This window comes from Phalangium opilio, unplaced genomic scaffold (genome assembly GCF_054372755.1).
Source record: "Phalangium opilio isolate 3A_F unplaced genomic scaffold, DU_Popi_V2 ptg000024l_1, whole genome shotgun sequence".
In the NCBI taxonomy this organism is placed as follows: domain Eukaryota; kingdom Metazoa; phylum Arthropoda; class Arachnida; order Opiliones; family Phalangiidae; genus Phalangium; species Phalangium opilio.
Genome location: NW_028324155.1, coordinates 7,008,962 through 7,029,387, shown reverse-complemented (window position 1 = coordinate 7,029,387; position 20,426 = coordinate 7,008,962). Strand labels below are relative to the sequence as shown.

The window sequence follows — 20,426 nt, the reverse complement described above, 5'->3', positions numbered from 1 at the left end:
GCGGTCACGTGGGGTCTGACAGACAGACAGACACACAGACAGACAGACAGACACGGCCGGTGTAATACCTCTCCGTGACGTCATCGTCACTCGGAGAGGTAAAAAGGATAAAATAAAATTGATTAAAACTTTCCTAGACATCCAGACGAAAAAGAAAGAAAAAACAAAACCCTTCCATGCATTTATAACCGAACCATCATTTTCCAATCTGGACTCGTAGACGTTAAAAAACAAAGTAAGAAATTCAGGCATAACTCTACGGAAATATGGTTAAATAAAGGTAGTAAGATTCATTCAGAGTAAGGAAACAACTCTATTGGTTATAAGAGCGACTGGTGGTGATCTATAGCTAGAAAACACTAACTTTGTCCCTAGATTTATCTTGAAGGAGAGAAAAGTGTGTTTCTCCATTCAGACTGAAAGTTCGTATGTAGGGTTTCTTGTTTTTAGCCTTCCTTGGGGCGTGTGGTGGCGCTACAAAGCTGTTTATAACCTTGGTTTGGGGAGAAGAGAGCCCTCTAGAAGCCCACATATTTTTCTCTATATACGTAGTAAGAGGCCATAAAACATAGGAAGAACTGGCTAGAACTATTCCCGTGACCAAAGGCGCCGCCGAGCGCCAACCAGAACTAGGGTTATACTATTTTTATTCTTCAGTCTCGCTAACCCTTGGCCGAACTGGGTTTTACTTCTTCCATTATATGACAAGCTGGTGTGACGTACGTGTCCCCCTCCGTAAGCCTTGGCACATAAACGCCAGAATAAAGACCCACACATCTAATAAGAAAAGGTCTCCTTTATACCTTTCAGAATGCATTGGGTAGCCTTTTCTTCTTTTTCCTATCAAGGGGAGCCCTAAGGAAGACAGGTGTGAAGGCTAGATTGCTGATGAGTTCATCAGTGATTTTGATTGGATACCTCAATCTATAGGTTCTGTTTTAGTGTAATGGACATGTGGCCAGCCAGTAGAGACCATGCACTTATTGAATTGCCATTTAGCAAATATCGCCACACATTTTGCACTATTATATTTGAAAGTTGGTACTAAATCCATTAGGTCACGCGGGACCAAGGAAAACCACCCAAAAATCCGTAAAGGACACAAACAATAATTCTCTAAGGAAAATCCCTAAGTGACGAAATATTTGGGTAAAAGCAAAGGTCACTCCTCATTAAGGGTTATTTTTTAATGAAACATGCAGGAGAGGAAAGATACAGGCTTTGCGAGGGTTCAGGGTTACTGCACGCTGCATAGCCAAAATTATTTACAAGAAACTTTTATTTACACTCCGCGAGCGTGGTTGGGACCTCCATAACTCATTTTGATGGTTCCTGCATGCCCGAGTTGCGCAAATCTCCCGAGTAGAGAAAATGAGGCGCGTAGCAAAAAAATGAAGGCGAAATATCTTTTGGCTTTTTGAAACTCGCATGTAGCCCTGGTTGCACCGGGGGCATATCCCCCATTAAGTCTATACCTTCACCGCACCGTGATTACTTTTCTGAGCTCCCTTCCCTATATATACGAGTGCGCAACCTGTCGCCTATAATGAGGGACCTCTTAAGGTTCATACCATTGCCTCATCACTATAGCAATTGCAATCTGCAATGGAAGGCAACTCGACGTAACCTAATCTCCCAGAGATGATTTACTTCCGCTGAACTTGAAGTTCATCAGTTGTTTTTCATCCCAATGCAAAAAAAATTTAAATTTAACATTTCAGCATAGCTCATGTATTATTCCTTAGTTTCCACGAATTATTCCACTACTTTTCCAGACCTATTTTCCAAAAGCAATCTTACACTTCAACAAATTTACTTCGGTTACCACGTAAACGTTTGCTAAACACTGTACACTCCTACAGGCGCGCCAAAAAAATCAGAAAAGAAGATTGGGCGCGAGCCTATAGCTGCAAGCTTTGGAAAAAGGACGCGTGGGGAAACGGTTGGAATCTCGCGGAATTTTTAAGCTTCGCCCAATTAGCCACCACGAGCGCGCCTACAACTAAAATTGTAACCCTTAAAAGCCTTGGGTAGGCAGCCAGCGATGAGCTTATGCAAAACAGATACGGCTTAAAAGTTTGGGGCATTAAGGACCCCCCTTCCAACGACCCTATGTCCAAAGGTACACGGAGAGAAGAAGAAAAAAATTCCTTTAGCTAAGCCTTGGCTATGCTAAGCCTATAAACCTTACAGTGTTGAAGAGTAAAATCACCACTACAGGTTGGTTCGTTGGTATGGGGTCTATATCGAAAAACGCGCGGGAAAAAGCCCCCCACACGCCTCTCCTGCACCCGTGGCGCGAGAGCCCTGGATGTAAGACTTTTCCTAATCGACATTTCTGCATTCTGAAGTGGCCTTTAATTGCCATTCTAAAGGGAGCGATCTCTCTTTTCTCCTTCTCTCTCTCTCTCTTTCTCCAAACATATTAGGGGAACCAAGGGGGCCCCCATATTCTAATGAAGCCCCTTTTACATTTACACCGACGCTTTTCAAGAAAAGGTTGCTAGCTTGGACCTTGCGGATACCAAGCTTTGGTATTTATACAATACAAGCCGTTGTGGTAGTAATTTTTGGCGGGCAGTTTACTGTGAAATTTAAATTAGCTAGTAAAGAATAAATTTTTGAGTTATGCCTATAACGGTTTAGAAAGAGGAAGTTAAGGCAATTTTTTATATAATTTCATTAAATTAAATTAAAGCAATTATTGTAAATTGCTGTTGCCATTATGGTTAATATAATTTTTTTGCGGTTTAATGATAGTGATAGACTGTTCAAGAAATATACAAGTTATAATTAAAAGATTAAATCGAAATAAATAGATTTAAAATAATTACGTAATAGTCTAAAATCGATGAAGGTAGCGCCAGCTATCTAAAGCTTTCCGAACTAAACCAATATTTTTTTATTTTATAAATTGAATCCAAAGCCCAAATAAATATATTTTTTATATAAAAGCCAGTTAAATAATTAATTTCTTACCTTCGAAATTAAATTCGCGCCTACCTGCAAATTCAAACGAACTTTCGCGACGGCAGCTAACATTTTTGTCTTTAAATTAGAACTAGAAACTAAAGGTAGAATATACAACTTTCAACAACAAGAGCCAAGTCCCAAAGATATACACAGCGGGTTTTAGTTTGATATAAAAGTGCTCCGTATATACATACATACTTAGAGCACTAAATTTTTAGTCTAATACGTGTTACGAGGGGGCTTTCAGCGTCGCTTTAATTTTACCGAGTATTATCTGTAAATACGTTCGTTCCTAGTCTTTTATATCAGTTCACTTTTGGTTGGTCGGTTCGTTTTAGTGTAGTGTATAGTGTATACTGTATAGTATAAAAGGGGGTGAAGCATAAATGGCCAATTGAGTCTCTAGTCACGCATTCGAGATTTATGTACAAAGATAAAGACGTGCTCGGAAGTCGAGATCGCTCTAACAATTATGAACTAGCGGCTATTAAATAAACCTAACTTCTATGGCGAAAGGATACAATACTCTCACTCTCCTAAGCCTAAATCGGGCCTTTTACGTAAAATAATATCTATGTATTTTATTAAAAAGTAACTGAATCTTTACTGACTTATACGTCACACCACTGTTTTGGCAGCCATATTGGTGGTTTTCTCCCGCATTCAACCCACCCTCTAAATTATCTCACCAATCTTATCTCCTCCCCCAACCGAATTATTCATTCTCTAAGAATAAATAACTAGCATTTTACTATTTTTTAAATAAGTTAATAATATATCTAACAATAAATAATTGGCATTTGCCATTTTTACGTGTACATAATTCGGCTTAATTCGATTAATAAATAAACAAACAATGATGGGTATTTTTTCTCGTAATTTAAATTAATTACCGTGTTCATTCCAGCCATAATTTAATTAGGTCTGACTGTCCGCGACTAGAAAGGAATTTTGATGAAAAAAACAAAAACCTTAATTAATTTATAATTAAACTTGAATTAAATCCCATTAATTAAATCACAACGAAAACAAAACCATTAATAAAAAAAAACAACCGAAGCTATAGGAGAAACTGAGTTAAACCTTATATTAAAAATCCACTACGCGTCCGTTCAGGACACATTAATTAGGGCTTGAGTTTTTAATTAATACGCTCGTCTAAGCTAGCTTCAACGTAAATAAGAGAAACTAAAGGGGAAGGAAAGTCGCCAGTGTTGCGAAACGTTTATATTAAAATTTCAAATAAATTATTGATTTTTAGAGTCAATACAACGCCTGGTAAATATGGATTAATTTAAAATTCATTAAATGTATTTTAAATGTTATTTAACTGAAGATTTTTTATAAATTTTGTAACGTGTTCGATCTCTCGTAGATATCCCTAGTATTGGTAACCATGGCAACGAAAAAGAGCTAAGACGCCGGAGATAATATATTATCCGTGAATAGGAGGAGCTAGTGTAGATTTATGGCGCGGCATGTCCCTTTGAACACATATACGTCATCAATTACGTAAAAAGAGGGCCGGGAGGGGAAATTACAGCGTCTAGCCTAGAAATGGGGGGTATAAAATGTATATATTTTGTAAATGATCCTTCTAAGTATCCAATAGAACGTTCCAGGAGGGGCCATAAAGCCTGCCTTCGCGGCATATAAAATAAGCGTTATTGATCGTCTGCTAGCTCGAGCAAGGCTTAGGAATGGGGCACCGAAACCTGTCAAGAACGCGCCTAGACTAGCCCACGTGCTTAAAAGTCCCGCCTTTTCATTCCCCTCGACTATTTTCCCCCAGTTTTTAGTCCGTGTTTACGTCGGAAGCCATCATGGATTTTTCCCAGCGATGGTCGCGTAAATGACGTCATTTTATAGCGTTACGTCAGACCCTAGATGGCAGAGAGGCTATAAAAGTTACGTAACCAGCTCCAATATTACAATAGCGGAAGATTTACGAAGCATTTCCTTCGACCAAAGCTTGAAGCCCAAGAAATTCGACTCAACCTTAGACTACTGTCAAACTACAAACACTAGCTCTGCTTCCCTGCATCTAATCTCAGGTTAACTTGAGAATCTCTTTTCATAGTTAGAAAGATTAGTTTTTCATGATTTAATTAAAGAATTTTAAACGAATTAAAAATGTCATTCTTATCCCAGAAAAATTCAAGGGGCAATGAAGCGCATCTTATTCGCCTAAGCACCATATGCACCACCCACAACTTTGAGAAAAAATTGAATTTTTCTTTAAAAAAAAATGCCAAACTTAAAGATGCACCTGCTAGGTCAAAAGGGGTCGATGATATAATATACTTTCTAAAGGCGTGGTCTTATAAAATCTAGTGACCGTAGACACGCCTAAGATATAATGCTACCTATTTAAGATACCTGCTGAAAAGTAATAAATTTATTTCTTACATACACCCTTTTTTTTCTACCTTCTCATCTCTCGAATAAAAAAAAATTCCCTTCAACTTGAATTATGATTTTTGAAAAATCTATTAAACTATTTAGAAAAATTCGTATTCATGGGATAAGAAGATTTAATATTAAAAAGTGTTAAAAAGATTTAATGAAAATATCACGAAATATAATAAATAACTTGATACCCTTAAGGTGAAATTTTCGCCTACCATTGGCAACTCGAAGATAATTAAATTACTTAATTTATTAAACGAAATTTGATTAGAATTGTATTGATTTTCGTTTCGACGCATTTTATAGATGGGGGCATATACCGAAAATTGGCGGGAAAGTCTCCCTGATGAACCTGATTTCACACTTAACCCCCCCCCCCGGCACGATTTCAAGTACATCCTCTAAAATATTGGCATATCGCCTTGAAGATAGTGGAAATAAAATTTAAATAACTATAATTATTGTTAATAATTATCGGGCAATTTTCATTTGGCAAAATATGCTGGGAAATATTTTGAAATATTCGGTTTTCCTGGTTAAATCCCATAAGCTAATAATGACCCTTTCTTATATGTCATGGGTGGGTCCATACATTGGCTGTTTCTTGGCAATTCTTGCATGCTTTCTATAGCTGGCAAGAGATAATATTGATTGAACTTTTGCACGAGGTACTTCTTTATTTTATCGATTACCCCTACTAGAAGTGCGTGGACAACCACTTCTATTGATTTTTTGAACCCAAAGTAAAAAAAGAACGACCGTGTTCAAAATGGTCCTCAACTCAATAAAGTCATTTCTTATGTCCATAACAAATACAATTTCCTACCGAACCACGTGTCTGTTGACTAAGACTTCGAGTCACGGGACCATTTGGATGCCTTGTAAAAATTTTGAAAGGATAAGGAGTAGTTACTTACCAAACTGACTTCTCATCCAGGGGTATAGCGGACTGGGTAAAGATCCGGAGTTGGGGGTTTGAGCTGGGTTGCCGGGGTTTCCTTGAGCCACGGCGGGGTTTGGGCTGTACATCTGAGACTGGGGGGAGTGAACCGGGCTCTGACACTGCTGGTGAATGTTGTTCGGACAATCGACTGGTACCCCTCCCCGGTTGACGACACCATTGGGGTCGTGCGGGGTCATGGCTTGTTGGGGAGGCGGCGGTCCCTGTTGCATTTTGCAACTGGGGTACTGAGCCGGCGACAGATTCTGGACATGCTGCGGACTGGGATCGTTGGGGGAACCCCGACAGTTCTGATTCGCGTCCTGAGGAACGTAATTGTTGTGCCCACCGACCACCAAGGGGTTGTGTTGTCCGGCGTGCGGGTTGTGTTGTTGCGCTTGTTGATGAGCTTGCGGTTGATGATTTTGGCCACCGGGAACCTGCACAACCTGTTGCTGACTACAATGATTCGCGTAATACGGTACGGGTGGACTCGGCGAGTCGGGGTTTGACGTAATGGGTCGAATTTCCAATCGGTCGTACGGCGGGAAACGCGGGTAAGTACCGCCGGGACCGGGAGACGGGTACTGATGTTGCAAATACTGTCGCTGAGCCTGATCGCAAGCGTCTCCTCCATTGGACTGACCGTGTACAACCGCTTGCGGGGCGTAATGATCCTGAGGACCGCCGCTTCGTAAGTCCGGGAGGTATGAATTGGTGAAATAGGAGCTCATACTCCGATGATGAAGATGGTTTTAGACGCGAGACCGACTTCGGACAATAAACTCAAAGAGACGATATTAACGCGGCCGCAACTTTGATGACGCGTTTTAGACGCGTCCCGCGATAACACGCCGCCGCTCGAGAAGACAGACTCGGTGAACGGGTTAAGAAAACGTCTCACCATCCACGCCTAAAAAAGAAACGCAAAAAATTAGTTACAATGTTGTAAGAAATATAATTTAAAAAAGATATATCTAAGCCCAACCAAACCAAAAACGTGCAACGCCTAAGAAATCCACTATAACTTAAGTTTCTCTAACTCCACTTGCAGACAGAAGAAAAAAATCCGGCTAACTTTTCGATTAACTGCGTAAAAATACTCATAAACCCCCCATTCCCCCACCCCAGACAGATCACAATAAATTAATACTCATTAGTACCGACATAAGTAACTTAACAACAGAAAGTATGACACTCAACGGTACATAATGTTTCAGATACTTTCGCTAATGAACTTAGTGGCAAAACCCCTACGAAAACAAATATTCCTAGACTTATCATTATTGGTTTACTTATGGTAGTAGCGGTGGATGATTCTCGTGAGTGGCGCTATAGCGGCTCAGGTAGAAGAGACTTTAGAGCTAAGGTAAAAGGAGAGATTGCATCGATCGTTAATTAGTCCACACTTTTCAAGCACGAATCGGCAGTAAAAATATTTTACTAGGTGTGGATTCATCGGGGTACCATTCTCTCTCCCCCCCCCCCCCGGCACCACAACCGTCGCTAATGAATTGAACATCATTTTTCCGCGCTTTATACTCTTTAAACTAAATCACGATTAGTAGCTACGGAACGTTTATATTGTAAGTAAAATAAAAAGAAAGTAAGCGAAACCCATTATTTTAACCCCTAGTTACGAATTAACGAAAACCATTAGTTTTTTTTTCCTGAAATCGATGAAGACATTTAAACAACTCAATTTAACGTTTAATATATCATTGAATTACGACGTCATACGGACAGGGTTGCCAGAAATCTTTTGATTTTTCGATAAATGCGTCCTAGGTTTCGTTCTTTTTTTATAAAACAAAAATTATTAAATTAAATTAACCCTGGACTTTCTTCCAATAAAATTTTAGGTCTGCAGGGTTGGAAACTGAGGAATTGCTAATTTTAAAACGGATGTACAAACGTATAAGAATTTTGCGCCTAACAACAAAATTGGGAATTTCTCTTAATTTCATTACACAAAAGATACAAACATACAGAACATAAATTTAAAATGTATCCAATTTTTCTACCCTTCAAAAATTAAGTTAAAAGTAGACTCAGTGGGGAACCTATAATGCGAAATGCTAGGAGAATGGTGGTTCCAAGTAGGAGTAGATGCAAGATTCTTTAAAAGCACATAATCTTCACTATTTGGAAAACGGATAACTCTTAATTAAGGTTATAGTAAACTAAGTAAATAAGCCAAAGAAAAATCAAACAATGGCGTTACTGTAACCCTGACAATTCTCACAGGCTACAGCGATAGAATTGGTCCCTTGAAAAAAAGGAGGAGTAAGTCTTATTTGAAAGGAAAACTTAAGAAAAAAGAAAATTCAAGAAAGCAAAAGCAACTCATGGCAAAAATCTTGATTATCGAGTCTTGGTTTCTCATTTCTCTGACGTTTACTAATGACTATTTTTTTTCTTCTCTCCTCTTCTCTTCTCTCCATTTCTTCAACCAAGCCTTAAGAAGAGCAAACACCTACCAATCTTCAAGACTTTCAATTCCTTCCCTCCCCTCAACCATCTAACCTTCTCTCTCTAAAGTACTAACGCCAGCAGCCACACCACATCGTACCACCACCACAAAGCTAAGCTAAAAATCTTCAGGGGGTATATAAAGACCGGTCCCCAAAATAAGGTGGTCGCAGAAATTTCTTCAAGAAATCTCCTCGCAGCTATAGGCTAGTCGATTACAAGCTCCATACAAGACTCCATACAAGACTAACGATTTCAACGGAGAACCTCATTAACATGATATAGAGACCCAAGTTTTTGACTCAAAAGACATACGGACAGAGAGAGAGATGAGGAAAAATATATAAATGATTCATTCAGGTTTGAATTAAATATATATATATAAAAATATATTTTCTTGGATTTCTACCAAACTTATTAATTATAATTATAATTATTTCATATACACGAAAATAATTACTGTTAATTTTACAGACTAATATTAAATTTAAGTACGTTTTAATCCTTTCACGGGAGGATGGAATAAATTCACGATATTGTTAAGGTTTGTACTAAAAAGGATACTATTTAATAAGCAAGGGTTAAAACTTTTAATTGGATTTTTATGGTAAGCTTAATTTTTTTATAATTAGTCAGTTAATTAAAGTAAATATTTCTTTAAGCCGATGGACGGCATTTGTAATGACCTTAAAAAAGAACTGGTTTATATAATACTGATAATTTAAATAATAATTTAACAATGCCGGTATAAGAACTAGGCACTAACTTCACGATTTCGACACAAGCGAGAAAATGGAATATATTAAATTTAAATTCAAAACCGAGTCCGAAACCGCAACACCAAAATCGGCATATCAGCGAACAAACAACGGTTTAATATCCTTGGTAAAATGGGAAACCCTAATCTAATTTTAAAAGAGTATCGTGAGTTGTTATTAAGCGAGCTTTAATCGTTGTCAACGCGTTTATGTGTTTGTTGATGCAAATAGTGTATATACCTTTATGTGCAATGAAATATCACGCTTTGTTTGCACGTAAAAACAACACGGAATGAAATTGTAAAAGCGTGCGACTCATTTATGTAAATTTGTCGGTACACGGCAGCAATCTGATGCAAACACTACATGCAATTTGGTCTCATTAAAGATAATAAAATTGAGTAATAATATTAAAACCAAAACGCGAATATAATATAAAAAATATTGTTCCGTTATTGTCGTTGAGATTAAATTTATTTGAAAATTTGGTAATTACCTAACTAATATTCCCGCAAACCATTTATTTATTTAGTAAGTAATCTTATGTTCAGTCTTAGGGGAGCGTTAGGTCTAACTAAATACTACGTTTAATCTTTGTAAAATATCTACGAATTATTCCTCAAGTATAGATTGAGATATACAGTTAAAAAAAGATCAAAAACACTGAAGCCGAAAAAGAAAAAAAAAAGAAAAACTCACGATTTTCTTTCTTTCTTTTTGGTTCCACAAATAAGCGCTTTAGAAACGCCATTTTTCACCTACTTATAAATCAAACCGTAAACTGGCGTACATACTTAAGAGATCTACATCTATCTCAGATAGCGTTTATATAAAAAATAAAAAAAAACTTTCTCTCCAGTTTCCCAGTTTTGAATTGAAGTCTTCTTATCCCATATATTAATAACTGTATTCCCAAACTGAACTGACCTTCACGAGTCCCGAGACAAGTTATTAGCGCGGACACAACCAATTCAATTATAATCATCTTTTTTATCTTTTGGCTTTTTGAAATTATTTCAGGCAGGGGTATAAGTTTCAGAGAGCTAGCTACCTACTTAAGAATGTAAGCTGACTAACTAATACCTACCTTTGTATGTAAAAATAGCCCCTAGGTTTTTCTTTTCTTATTACTGGCGTGCGATGTGGCTTTCGTTAAGATACGTGAGATAAATATTAACTTTGACCATGCACGTATTGGCTACACACACACACCTTAATATTCTATACGTAAATATAAAATTGGCGCGACTTGGTTCGGGCTCTAATTTCCAGTTCATCTCCTCCATTCCCAAGCAGGTTTAATATAATTATTTAAATTCTATGTAATTATTAAATAATTAATTAATTGTAGGACTATATTTAAAGATTTTCTATGCAGTTCTTTCGCTTTTATTTATACCTCGGAATAATGAATATTAATGTTTGAAAATAAATTTAAATATGTTTACAATTAAAATTAGAAAAACGTCGTCTGCTATACGGGAGGCCACTTGTTCTTAACGAAACTAGGGACTATTTATAAATGTAAACTGTTCAAATCTTTGAAATATAGCTCCCAAAGAACACCCATGAACATGTTCAAGTCTTTCTATGGCATTAAAGGTTGCGATATCACAACGAAATCAGTTTACCCAAACCATAAATCAATAACCCATAAAAAAACTTTCAATTATAGAAACCCAAAGCATGCAAGTACATCCACCATCATCAATTTTGAGTCATAAAACGGACTGGTCCCCGAGTTATTTTTTTTTCCACTCCATCCTTTGCTCCTGGTAGCCCTATAATTGCCCAGTTTTGGCCTCGCACCGCTTATGTCACACAAGGTGCATGCAGTGATGTGATTGGTGAGGTGAACTATGGAAGAACTCGGTACTTGGGTGGGCACCTTGCCTGAGGGTTTACTTGTCGATTATTGCGGGTCCCCAAAAACCTAGTGGCGTAACATTAACAATGGCATTACGAGAAAAGGCGGGTCATACTAAAAAAGGGGGCTAAACCAAGAATTACCAGGAATAAGTTTAATTATGTCATGAATAAGTAATATATTCCGACGCGTAAGGCTTGTACCCATGCAATAACCTAAACAGAGCAATATTCAAGGAAGTATGCGTAAAATTCTTGGGATTTTATTCTTTTTTTGGGAAATATATTGCACCCAACGTTTCTGCTAATGGAAAAGAATGCAATACAACAGAGCAATAAACGAAAAATTCGCTTTACGAGAATCGAACATAGCCTAAGGACCTTTACCCGCCCTAAGTTTAGGGTTCCTAAAATTATATAACCCTAGTTTTTTTTTCTTTCGGTAAAGCACAAAGTACAAATTTAAAATCAGTCGTGATTTTTTAGAGTTCACAGGATGGTCGCGAGTTCAGTTCAAAGTTTGAGAGTCAGGGATTACGACTTCAGAAAGAAGGTAAGTCGACTATCTTTTCTTTAATTTTGTTATTTGTACAAGATTCGTACCGGTCACTCAAATATTGTATTATTTTATTAATTTGCAAATCAATTCAGTTCAGCTTAATATGTTTTTATATTGGTTAAAAAAGGTAGTCCTAAAGACCCAGATTATATAAACCAATGGGTCGATAAGGTTGGTCGCTTATAAACGCGTAAATTAACATCTACCAATGATTTAAATTTATGTATTTTTAATATAAGACAGATTAAGTTTTTATGTTAAGTCTACCATTTATAATGTATGGAAAACAAAAATTGTTCCTATAGAGGCTGGGATGAAGGTCTTAAACACGATAAGATTGTATGAAAAGGGGAAGGTTAGTCGTAATTATATATTTAGGTATACAATATTAAGAAATTTAGGAAATCAGCCAGGCAAGAAATTGGTTGGTTTGTGCCTTCAGGCTCATCCAAAAGCAAGCGTTATTTTAAATTCCAAACAACATAGAACCTAAAACCGTTTGGTTAAAAAAAAAATTTAACGTTCTTGGGAAGCTCAGCACCTCCCCAAATATAAGAACAACTTCCTTTTAAGGGAGTCTACAGTAATTAAAAATGATATTGAATTTTTTTTTTTTTTTTTTTTTTTCAAAAAGACGCGTGATATTTAACTTTAAAATTCGTTTATTTTGTCCTTCCCCTCTAAAAAGAGGAAAAATACGAGAGCCAGACGGTAAATAGTAAATGAATATAATTAGTCATAATTAGTTCTCTTTTCTTTGATTGGTATGAATTAATATATAGAAACTGGTTGGTTGGAAGGATGGAATTCCTTTTGATTTCCAAATAAAATAAAAATTTTATCTTTTGATTTTTCCCGTTGGGATATATTTCTATAATTATTATTCGATAAATTTCTTTCTCTCCATCTCAATTTAATAAAAGATTTATCAAATAATTTGAGGGGATGGATTCGTTGCTTATATATTAATGATAAAATCGTGGGCCGTTTATCAGCTGCGCGAGTACAGTTGATTGTATATATACTGAGCTAGGTATTCCCAATAAAACTTAAGTTTATTATAGATTCATATCGCGTATAACATAATAATGTTCCGTTGTTTGAATGAATTAAATAATATTTTTTTTTTGCTACAACAACGTACAATGTAGCTCGCTACACTCAATATAATTTAACAAATAAAATACAATTCTAACTGCACGTATTTTGGTATAATAACGCGTGTGACATCATAGTTAAAAAGTAACAAAAAAAAAAGCTTAACAGCTGAAAACTAAAACGACATTTAAAATGTCACCCGTCATACGCTGGTTTTGTCCCAAACTCCTTATTTTTCCACCCTCTTAAAAGCTTTTTCTAGTAACTATCATCTCAAATTCTACGCTGAACTATGGGAAGATGGCCAGGAAACCACCATCAGTGAGCGATACCCCCATAGAGTTGCGTCAAAGACAGTTCCGAAAAAAGGAAACTAAAATCTTCGCCTACCATCTCAACTTCTAAATTCTTCTTACCATAGCTATAGGGTTGTATCGTGTCCCAATCTAAGGGTACAATGTTCGTAAATCTAGGATTTCGTATAGTGTAATGGCACCTCCTTGCGTTTGGCTACGTTATGTTCTATGAGAAATTAACGTGTAGTGCCACTACTCTATTGTAACCAAACTATTCCTGTTTGAGATGGCTCCACAAAGGTTCTTTTATAGTTCAGATATTTTTTAAAAAAAGACATGAGAACTTCTATACAGTGTTGCAATTGTAAAACAAAGTGATAAGTGTAGTCTAAGGTCTATATTGGCAGCTTTTACTTTGGTTTGATCTGAAAATTATTTAACTGATGGCTTTGGGTTACGCGGAGTTATATCTTAACTGGGAATGGGGCGATTGTAGGTCGGTCAAGTTAACTTGAAATAACGTTCAATTCCTTAGCGATCATGGACAAACTATCATCTTTAACTACGGGGATAAGTTGTCAGGATCATCTTATTGTCACTCGAGCAACTGAAGAAATAAAGGGCAAGGTTGAATGGGGACGTAACAAATGTCAGATACTTTAACATCGTTATCGAGTTGGGAAAGCCTAAAAATAAAGAATTTATCTTGAGAAAAATCGGCTAAGAATAAAAAGGTTAAAAATACAGATAACGTCGTCTGCTAGGGTTAACATTACGTTTAAACCGAGTTACAACTTGAAAAAACAACGGTTGAAGCCTTATATTTACAACCCTTTTACCACACCTTAAGTCAGAAGTATATTTTAACCACATCACTACGCTACACTAGGACGCGAATTTTATACAATACACAAGTGGGTTATAAAAGAGACGGTTATGTTTAGAGCAGTGACTACGAATTCACAGTCCACTACCTCAAGTGACAGCAATGGTGATGTACTTCTGACGTAAGGGGTTTCGTTAACCTCTTTTGACCCTATGATTGGCTATGGCGAACCGGGGGGGGGGGGCCAAATTGATAAAGAGTGAAGAAGTCTCCAAAATTTATTAGCCCTAAGCTTTTAATTCTCTAAGCAATTATAAAACCTACACGATTACATTATTTTAATATTAATAAATTTTTCGATCCCCAAAATTCCCCAGCACGTGAAATCAAAATTAATTTACGATACCTCGTGCATCATATTTGAAACTTTCCAACAAGTATAGGGGGGTTATGATTTTGCCATTTATGTCTGTCCGTTCCGAAAAATGTATTCACAGACAAAGAAGGGGCACACACAACAAGTAAAGATAAACCTGTTCTTATTAAACGCTATAATTTACCTACTCGTACCAAAGAGGTTAATGAATTAAGAAAACGTGGCATATTGTTAATTAATAACTCGTATACACTCATTAATTACAAACAAGAAAGAAAGATTCATACAGGTCAAACCTGATCACTAAAAATAGTATCCCTAATGAATTATTAATTTCATATTCCCGCATGCATGCGCAAACTAAAAAAATAAAAAAGAAGAAAATTGTGAGAATTTAAGAAAACATCATTTAGGAATGAATCCGAAACCTCTTTTCTTTTTATTTTAAAAGGGAGAGGCGTCTGTCTATATCAGTTCTCACTGGGTTTAGTGTCTATAAATTATAGCCTCAAATGTTGCGTCCCCTCCCCCTACCCATCGGCGTGCACGAAAAAGAAGAAGAAAAAGAGGCAGCCAAAAAGATATATTAGATAGAAAAGATCATCAAGAAGATCTTAACAGGGATAGAGAAATGTGGCGGCGGCGTTCTCCGTTCCGATTTTCGAAAATTAGGAAAGGTGCTAAAATGGCTATAAAAATAATATTTTTATGACATACAATTTATTCAAACGTACGTAGAAAAGATATTAATTTCACGGTAGCTAAATCAAATGACATATAAAATCTATAATAAATTTATTTTTAAGTGTCCATTCATCTAAATTTATGGAAAGATAATTTCTATTAAATTTACATCCATCACGGGCTACAAAATCAGATTACAAGTAATCCTTTCAGAATACAGTCAAGGTGACCGGTCCCGCGGGGTCAAAGGTCTCGAGTAATTCTTAAATCATAAAACCATCCCAACAATACCCAACTTACACTAATTCAACTCTAAATACAAAAAGATATGCACAAATAATTCAAAACCAATCAAACTTACGATGTCGTTCCCAAAGGTCAAAAGGTTGTTAATGTTAATGTCCACCCAAAAAAGGACACCGACACGACACGAGAACACACAAACCACCAACAACACACTCCCGGACGGAGAGCTCACTCAAGAGAGAGAACACACAAGCGAACACAGTCTTCTACTTGAGTCCTTATAGTCAAGTCCCTTAAGGCCTAACTTGAAACCATTTCATTTTTCTTCTTTTTTCGTTAAGTTATACCTGATCAATCCCGCTAGGCTCGAAATTGAGTAGAGATTTTTATCCCCCTCCTTTTACCCCCTCTTCCCTTGGTCGTTCATCGCGTTTTTCTTCATATTCTTCTCCTCCTTCTTTTTATATAGAAGCGGCTTGGTGGTGGTGGTGGTTTTCACTTATACTCAGAACTTCTATCTTATATGAGAGATTGCCAGAGGCACGTGATGTAATATTAGCCAATCGGGAAGGTTATAGTTTGGAAGACAAAAAGCGTTTTATACAATCCCCAGGTATTCTTGCACGAGAGAGCGAGAGAGAGAGAGAGAAAAGAGCAGCACGCACTTGCGCTCGTGGTGGTCGGTGCATGCATGCTACCATCAAGATCTTATTCATATACCAATTGACCATACTGGTTTAACCCTACAATAAGGTGTTTTTAATGTCATTGGGAATGGATTAATTTTATGGGTATACGTAGAGCAAATTCAGGGTGGTGTTTTTTAAAAGGCTACTTTATCGCAAACGATGACCATTACTGCTGGAGTAAGGTCAACCCATTCAAAAATAAAACCTTTCAACAACTTGTGTAAACTTTGAGGGAAGGGTATAACGCGAAGGCCAAAAAATTGAGTTCTTATTGTCTTTAAATAGATAAATGTGCACCTAAGGCGTGGTCAATCGTTTCCTAAGATTGAGGTCTAAAATTCGCCTATTTTTCTTATTATTTTTAATTATGCCTATAGGAAAATTCCAGAATAAAAGTGACTTAATTACACAAACAAATCTAGAATCAGAGCCAACAACTTGAACCAGTTTCAGAAAACAATAAAACCTAAAATTAATAAAAATCGAAATATCCCAACATTTGGCGGGAAATTGGTGCCAGAAGCCGGGTATGCCCGACCCCTTGGTATCATCGTCCATGTGCCCTCCCTTTTTCCAATGATTATTCCGTTTTAGAGTGACATTTCGCCCTATGGCTATATTTCCAAAGTAAAAAAAGAAATACCAACTTCCATGGTAGCTTGGCTCTTTGCCCCTATACTCAAAACTTTTCCATCCAAAATGAGAGAGACGGTCGGCGCCTTAAACACGCGGTATATATTTTTTTTCTGGGCCTACATTCTTTTTAACTTCAAATTTGGCTTTTGCTTAGCATGTACGATACTATAATAACATGGACCAGGGCCAGGTAGGGCTGCTAATACCGACCGACAAAAATGAGAGAGACCTTTTTTTAGAAAAAGAAGAAGTAGTAGTGAAAAACGCCTTGGGGGTAAATTTACGCAGGTAGAATTCTTTGCTTCACCAATGGGGGAACGAAGGGACGGGAATATGAGATTACATGCTTGTTTTTTTTTTATATATATACTGAATTTGATATCGCGATCACAAATTTTTGGAATTTTTTTCATGGGTCAGGCTTAAGTATAACATGGATATATATGGATTATCTTTGAACTAAGATTCTGGGGAGAAAACGACAGGTTATTCCGAGAATTTCCGATAATATTAGATTAATTTTGTACTCTTTAAGAGGCTTAGGAGTGAATAAATTAACTGTCAATTTGCTCAAGAACTATACTATAATAAATAATTGTATTTCTTTAAATTTAATTATTTTTATAAAATAAAATAATAACTAAAACTGAATTTAGCAGAAATTTTAAATTTAAAATTCCCAAAAAGCATGCATGAATTCATTGTAAAAAGAAACTATTTCTCAGTTCATATAACAGTAATATAAAAGATAACGAGGACATTTGATCCCAAATAAATGAGATCATAAAAACAACTATTAAATATCAAATGCCAATAATATTTAGATAAAACTTAATCATAACCAGTAGCTTAATAAAATAAAAATTCCACTGCACTACGAAGAAAAAATTAGGCTTACCAGAAACGGTTTACCAAAAGAATTGAAAGAATCTAGTAACTATAGAGAGTTATTTATAAATAAGTCAACAACACGACGTTTGGTTCATTCAAACGAAAATACGTATTTCTCCATGGAAGCATGCATGCATGCAAAGGCTTAAGAAAGAGTTGGTGTTTGGTATAAATGGTTGGGGAAGATTTCATTATGGATGGATTTGCGATGATGCAGTGTTTTTGGGAAAGACTCCAAAAATAACATAAACATCTCAGACCGTTTAATCACTCCTGTTGGGGCGTTAAGACTAGCGTATAAAAACGTCGGAAGATATACACACATACACTAACAAAAACCAAAATTCCTAGCCGCAAAACGCTTTTTAATTGACTCTAGCTAGCATGGAAATCTACTTTAGACATTAAAAAATTTTTATGATAAAAATTAAAATAATTAAAATTAATATTAAAATGTTAATGGCGCATTAACTCGGTAAAATTTCACGCCATTGAGATGCTTCCCGACTGTCATTGGATAAAAACTCAAAAAATTACTAATGACTTGTAATTTGTTTGCAAATGGTCCGGAGTGGAACTCCAACAAAACAACCACAACATATAATTATATTTCTTCGCAAGCGCAGCTGCGTTTCACTAACTATCACACGACGTGGGGCGTATACATTCGAATGACCAGAGCTGGCTGTGTAAAATTTTCACATAAAACTATATCCCCCCTTCCCCTCCCATGCCCCAATCCATTATGTGAAATTTTCAGAAAATATATTCCACGATATCCGCAAATATGCACAATTTAATATACAGGGTGTTTGTGAAAAGTCCATCAATAATGAAAGGGCGTATTTATTGGGCCATTTTGAGTCGAAAATGTTCTATGACATTTTGCCGTCCGAGCCACGGTTTTCGAGTTATGATTTGAATATTTTAGGGATGACCCCTTCATTAAATTAGCGCTGTCTTTCAATTTCTTAATTAAATTTAAGGGGTCATCCGTAAATTACTCCAATCATAACTTGAAAACAGTGGCCCGAACGGAAAAATGTCATAGAACATTTTCGACTCAAAATGGCCCAATAAATACGCCCTTTCATTATTGATGGACCTTTCACAAACACCCTGTATATATTAAAAAACCAATGAAGTTTTACGCGTCGAATTACAGCGCGTGCGCGTTTGTACATTAACGACGTAATAAATAATAAATAATTTAAAAGTAAAGTATAAGATGTTTAGAAAGAGAAAACTGGAAGCCTCTTCTCGGATGGATAATATGCGTGAAATTATCTTTTCGGTAGCCATAGACTATAAGAGTTTTGTTTCGCCATAAAACCTATAGCTAAATATTCTGAAACAATATATTCTAGAGTGTGTATACTTCTCAAGCAAGCTTAATTCCAAATATATATATACATATAAAATTGTATATAAAAATGGGCGTAATACGCTCAGCTCAAAAAGGGAAAACTGCATGAGTTGAGCGAGGACCTAAATGGTAATCTAAAGTCCAGTTGCGTTCACTCCCACGAGATGTTTTTCTTTGTAATGGAGATGCGAGAGGCAAAGGCCCGGTGCTGCCCCTGGCTGGCTGGTGCTTATACATACTACAGAAATGATTTTTCTGAAACAATTTCTCGTAGCACGCGAATCAATGCTTTTGTTAAACCCCCCAAATTTCAGGAATATGGCATGCCCCCTTTCCCTTTTTCCGAGGGGATATTTGATAGGTTCATATAATAAGGTTTACTTTTCAAAACGCTTTCATCTTTCTTCTCCAAAAGATTTACGGTTCATTTAACGCGGTTAATTTTGCGCATTTCTCGCAGAGAGATTTAAAGAGTTTTAAGTTGAGTGCGTGGAGAAAAATATGGTTACTTTTAAATTGTTTCGTAGACTTGGATGTATATTATGGATAATTTAGGTTTAAAAGGAAGCGTTAAATTTTGGACATTAAATTAATTAACTTGGATTTAAAATAGAATAGGCCTGGGCCTTAATTTGTGGTTTACAAAAATAAATGCGAAAAATTTCATTTAGAAGGTCATAACCTCGGGTTCCATAAGAGATACGTGAACATCCTTTGAGTATGTTATAGCCCCACTTTTCCCATTTCCATTAACACTTATTACTTCGGATTACAACAATCAGGGTTAGAGAAATAATCAAATATGTAAAAAAGAAAAAAAATCACCCAAAATCCTATTCTAAATCAAATTAACACATTCAACTCAATAAATACCACCTAAAACCCTCATTAAACCTATATTTAAACACTCACTCAACGCTCTTAACTTTAAAATAAGTGAAGGAGGCGCACACCATTTATAAAGTAGACACCGGAGTGCATTTTAAGATGCCTAAAATAAGATAAAACAAACAAACGGCCTCCCACACACACAAAGCATTCATGCCACGCGCCAACTAAAAATAACACACCCTAATTAAGTTGAAAAATCGTCATTTAAAAGATCATTAATTTTAATATAACAATAAATAACCCAACGGGAGTACGAGAGAGAAAGGGGGGACGGGGGTAAAATAATTACGGCGTTGAAATTAATCAATAAAATGAGAACGATTTGTTTTAAATTAGTCAGTCTAGATAGTTATAAGCTTGCTACTTGTCTTTGTAAATTATCCTTGTTTTAAAAAAAAAGAAGGTTACAATCATTTTTACAACCTCATAAAGACGAGAGTTATTTTATAT

The 20,426-nt window shown here is 36.3% G+C and overlaps 1 protein-coding gene across 14 annotated transcripts in view; it reads right to left on the bottom strand.

Annotated features, from left to right (window-relative positions):
* Nucleotides 1–20,426, bottom strand: part of LOC149692534 (uncharacterized) — a 211,215-nt gene that overhangs the window by 165,554 nt on the left and 25,235 nt on the right. For all 14 annotated transcript variants that reach the window (XM_089868303.1, XM_089868300.1, XM_089868305.1 and 11 more), the window contains one exon: nt 6,300–7,235. In XM_089868303.1, coding sequence (XP_089724429.1) covers nt 6,300–7,056 — 757 coding nt within the window. In that variant the 5' untranslated portion in view covers nt 7,057–7,235. The remainder of the gene's footprint in view (nt 1–6,299; nt 7,236–20,426) is intronic.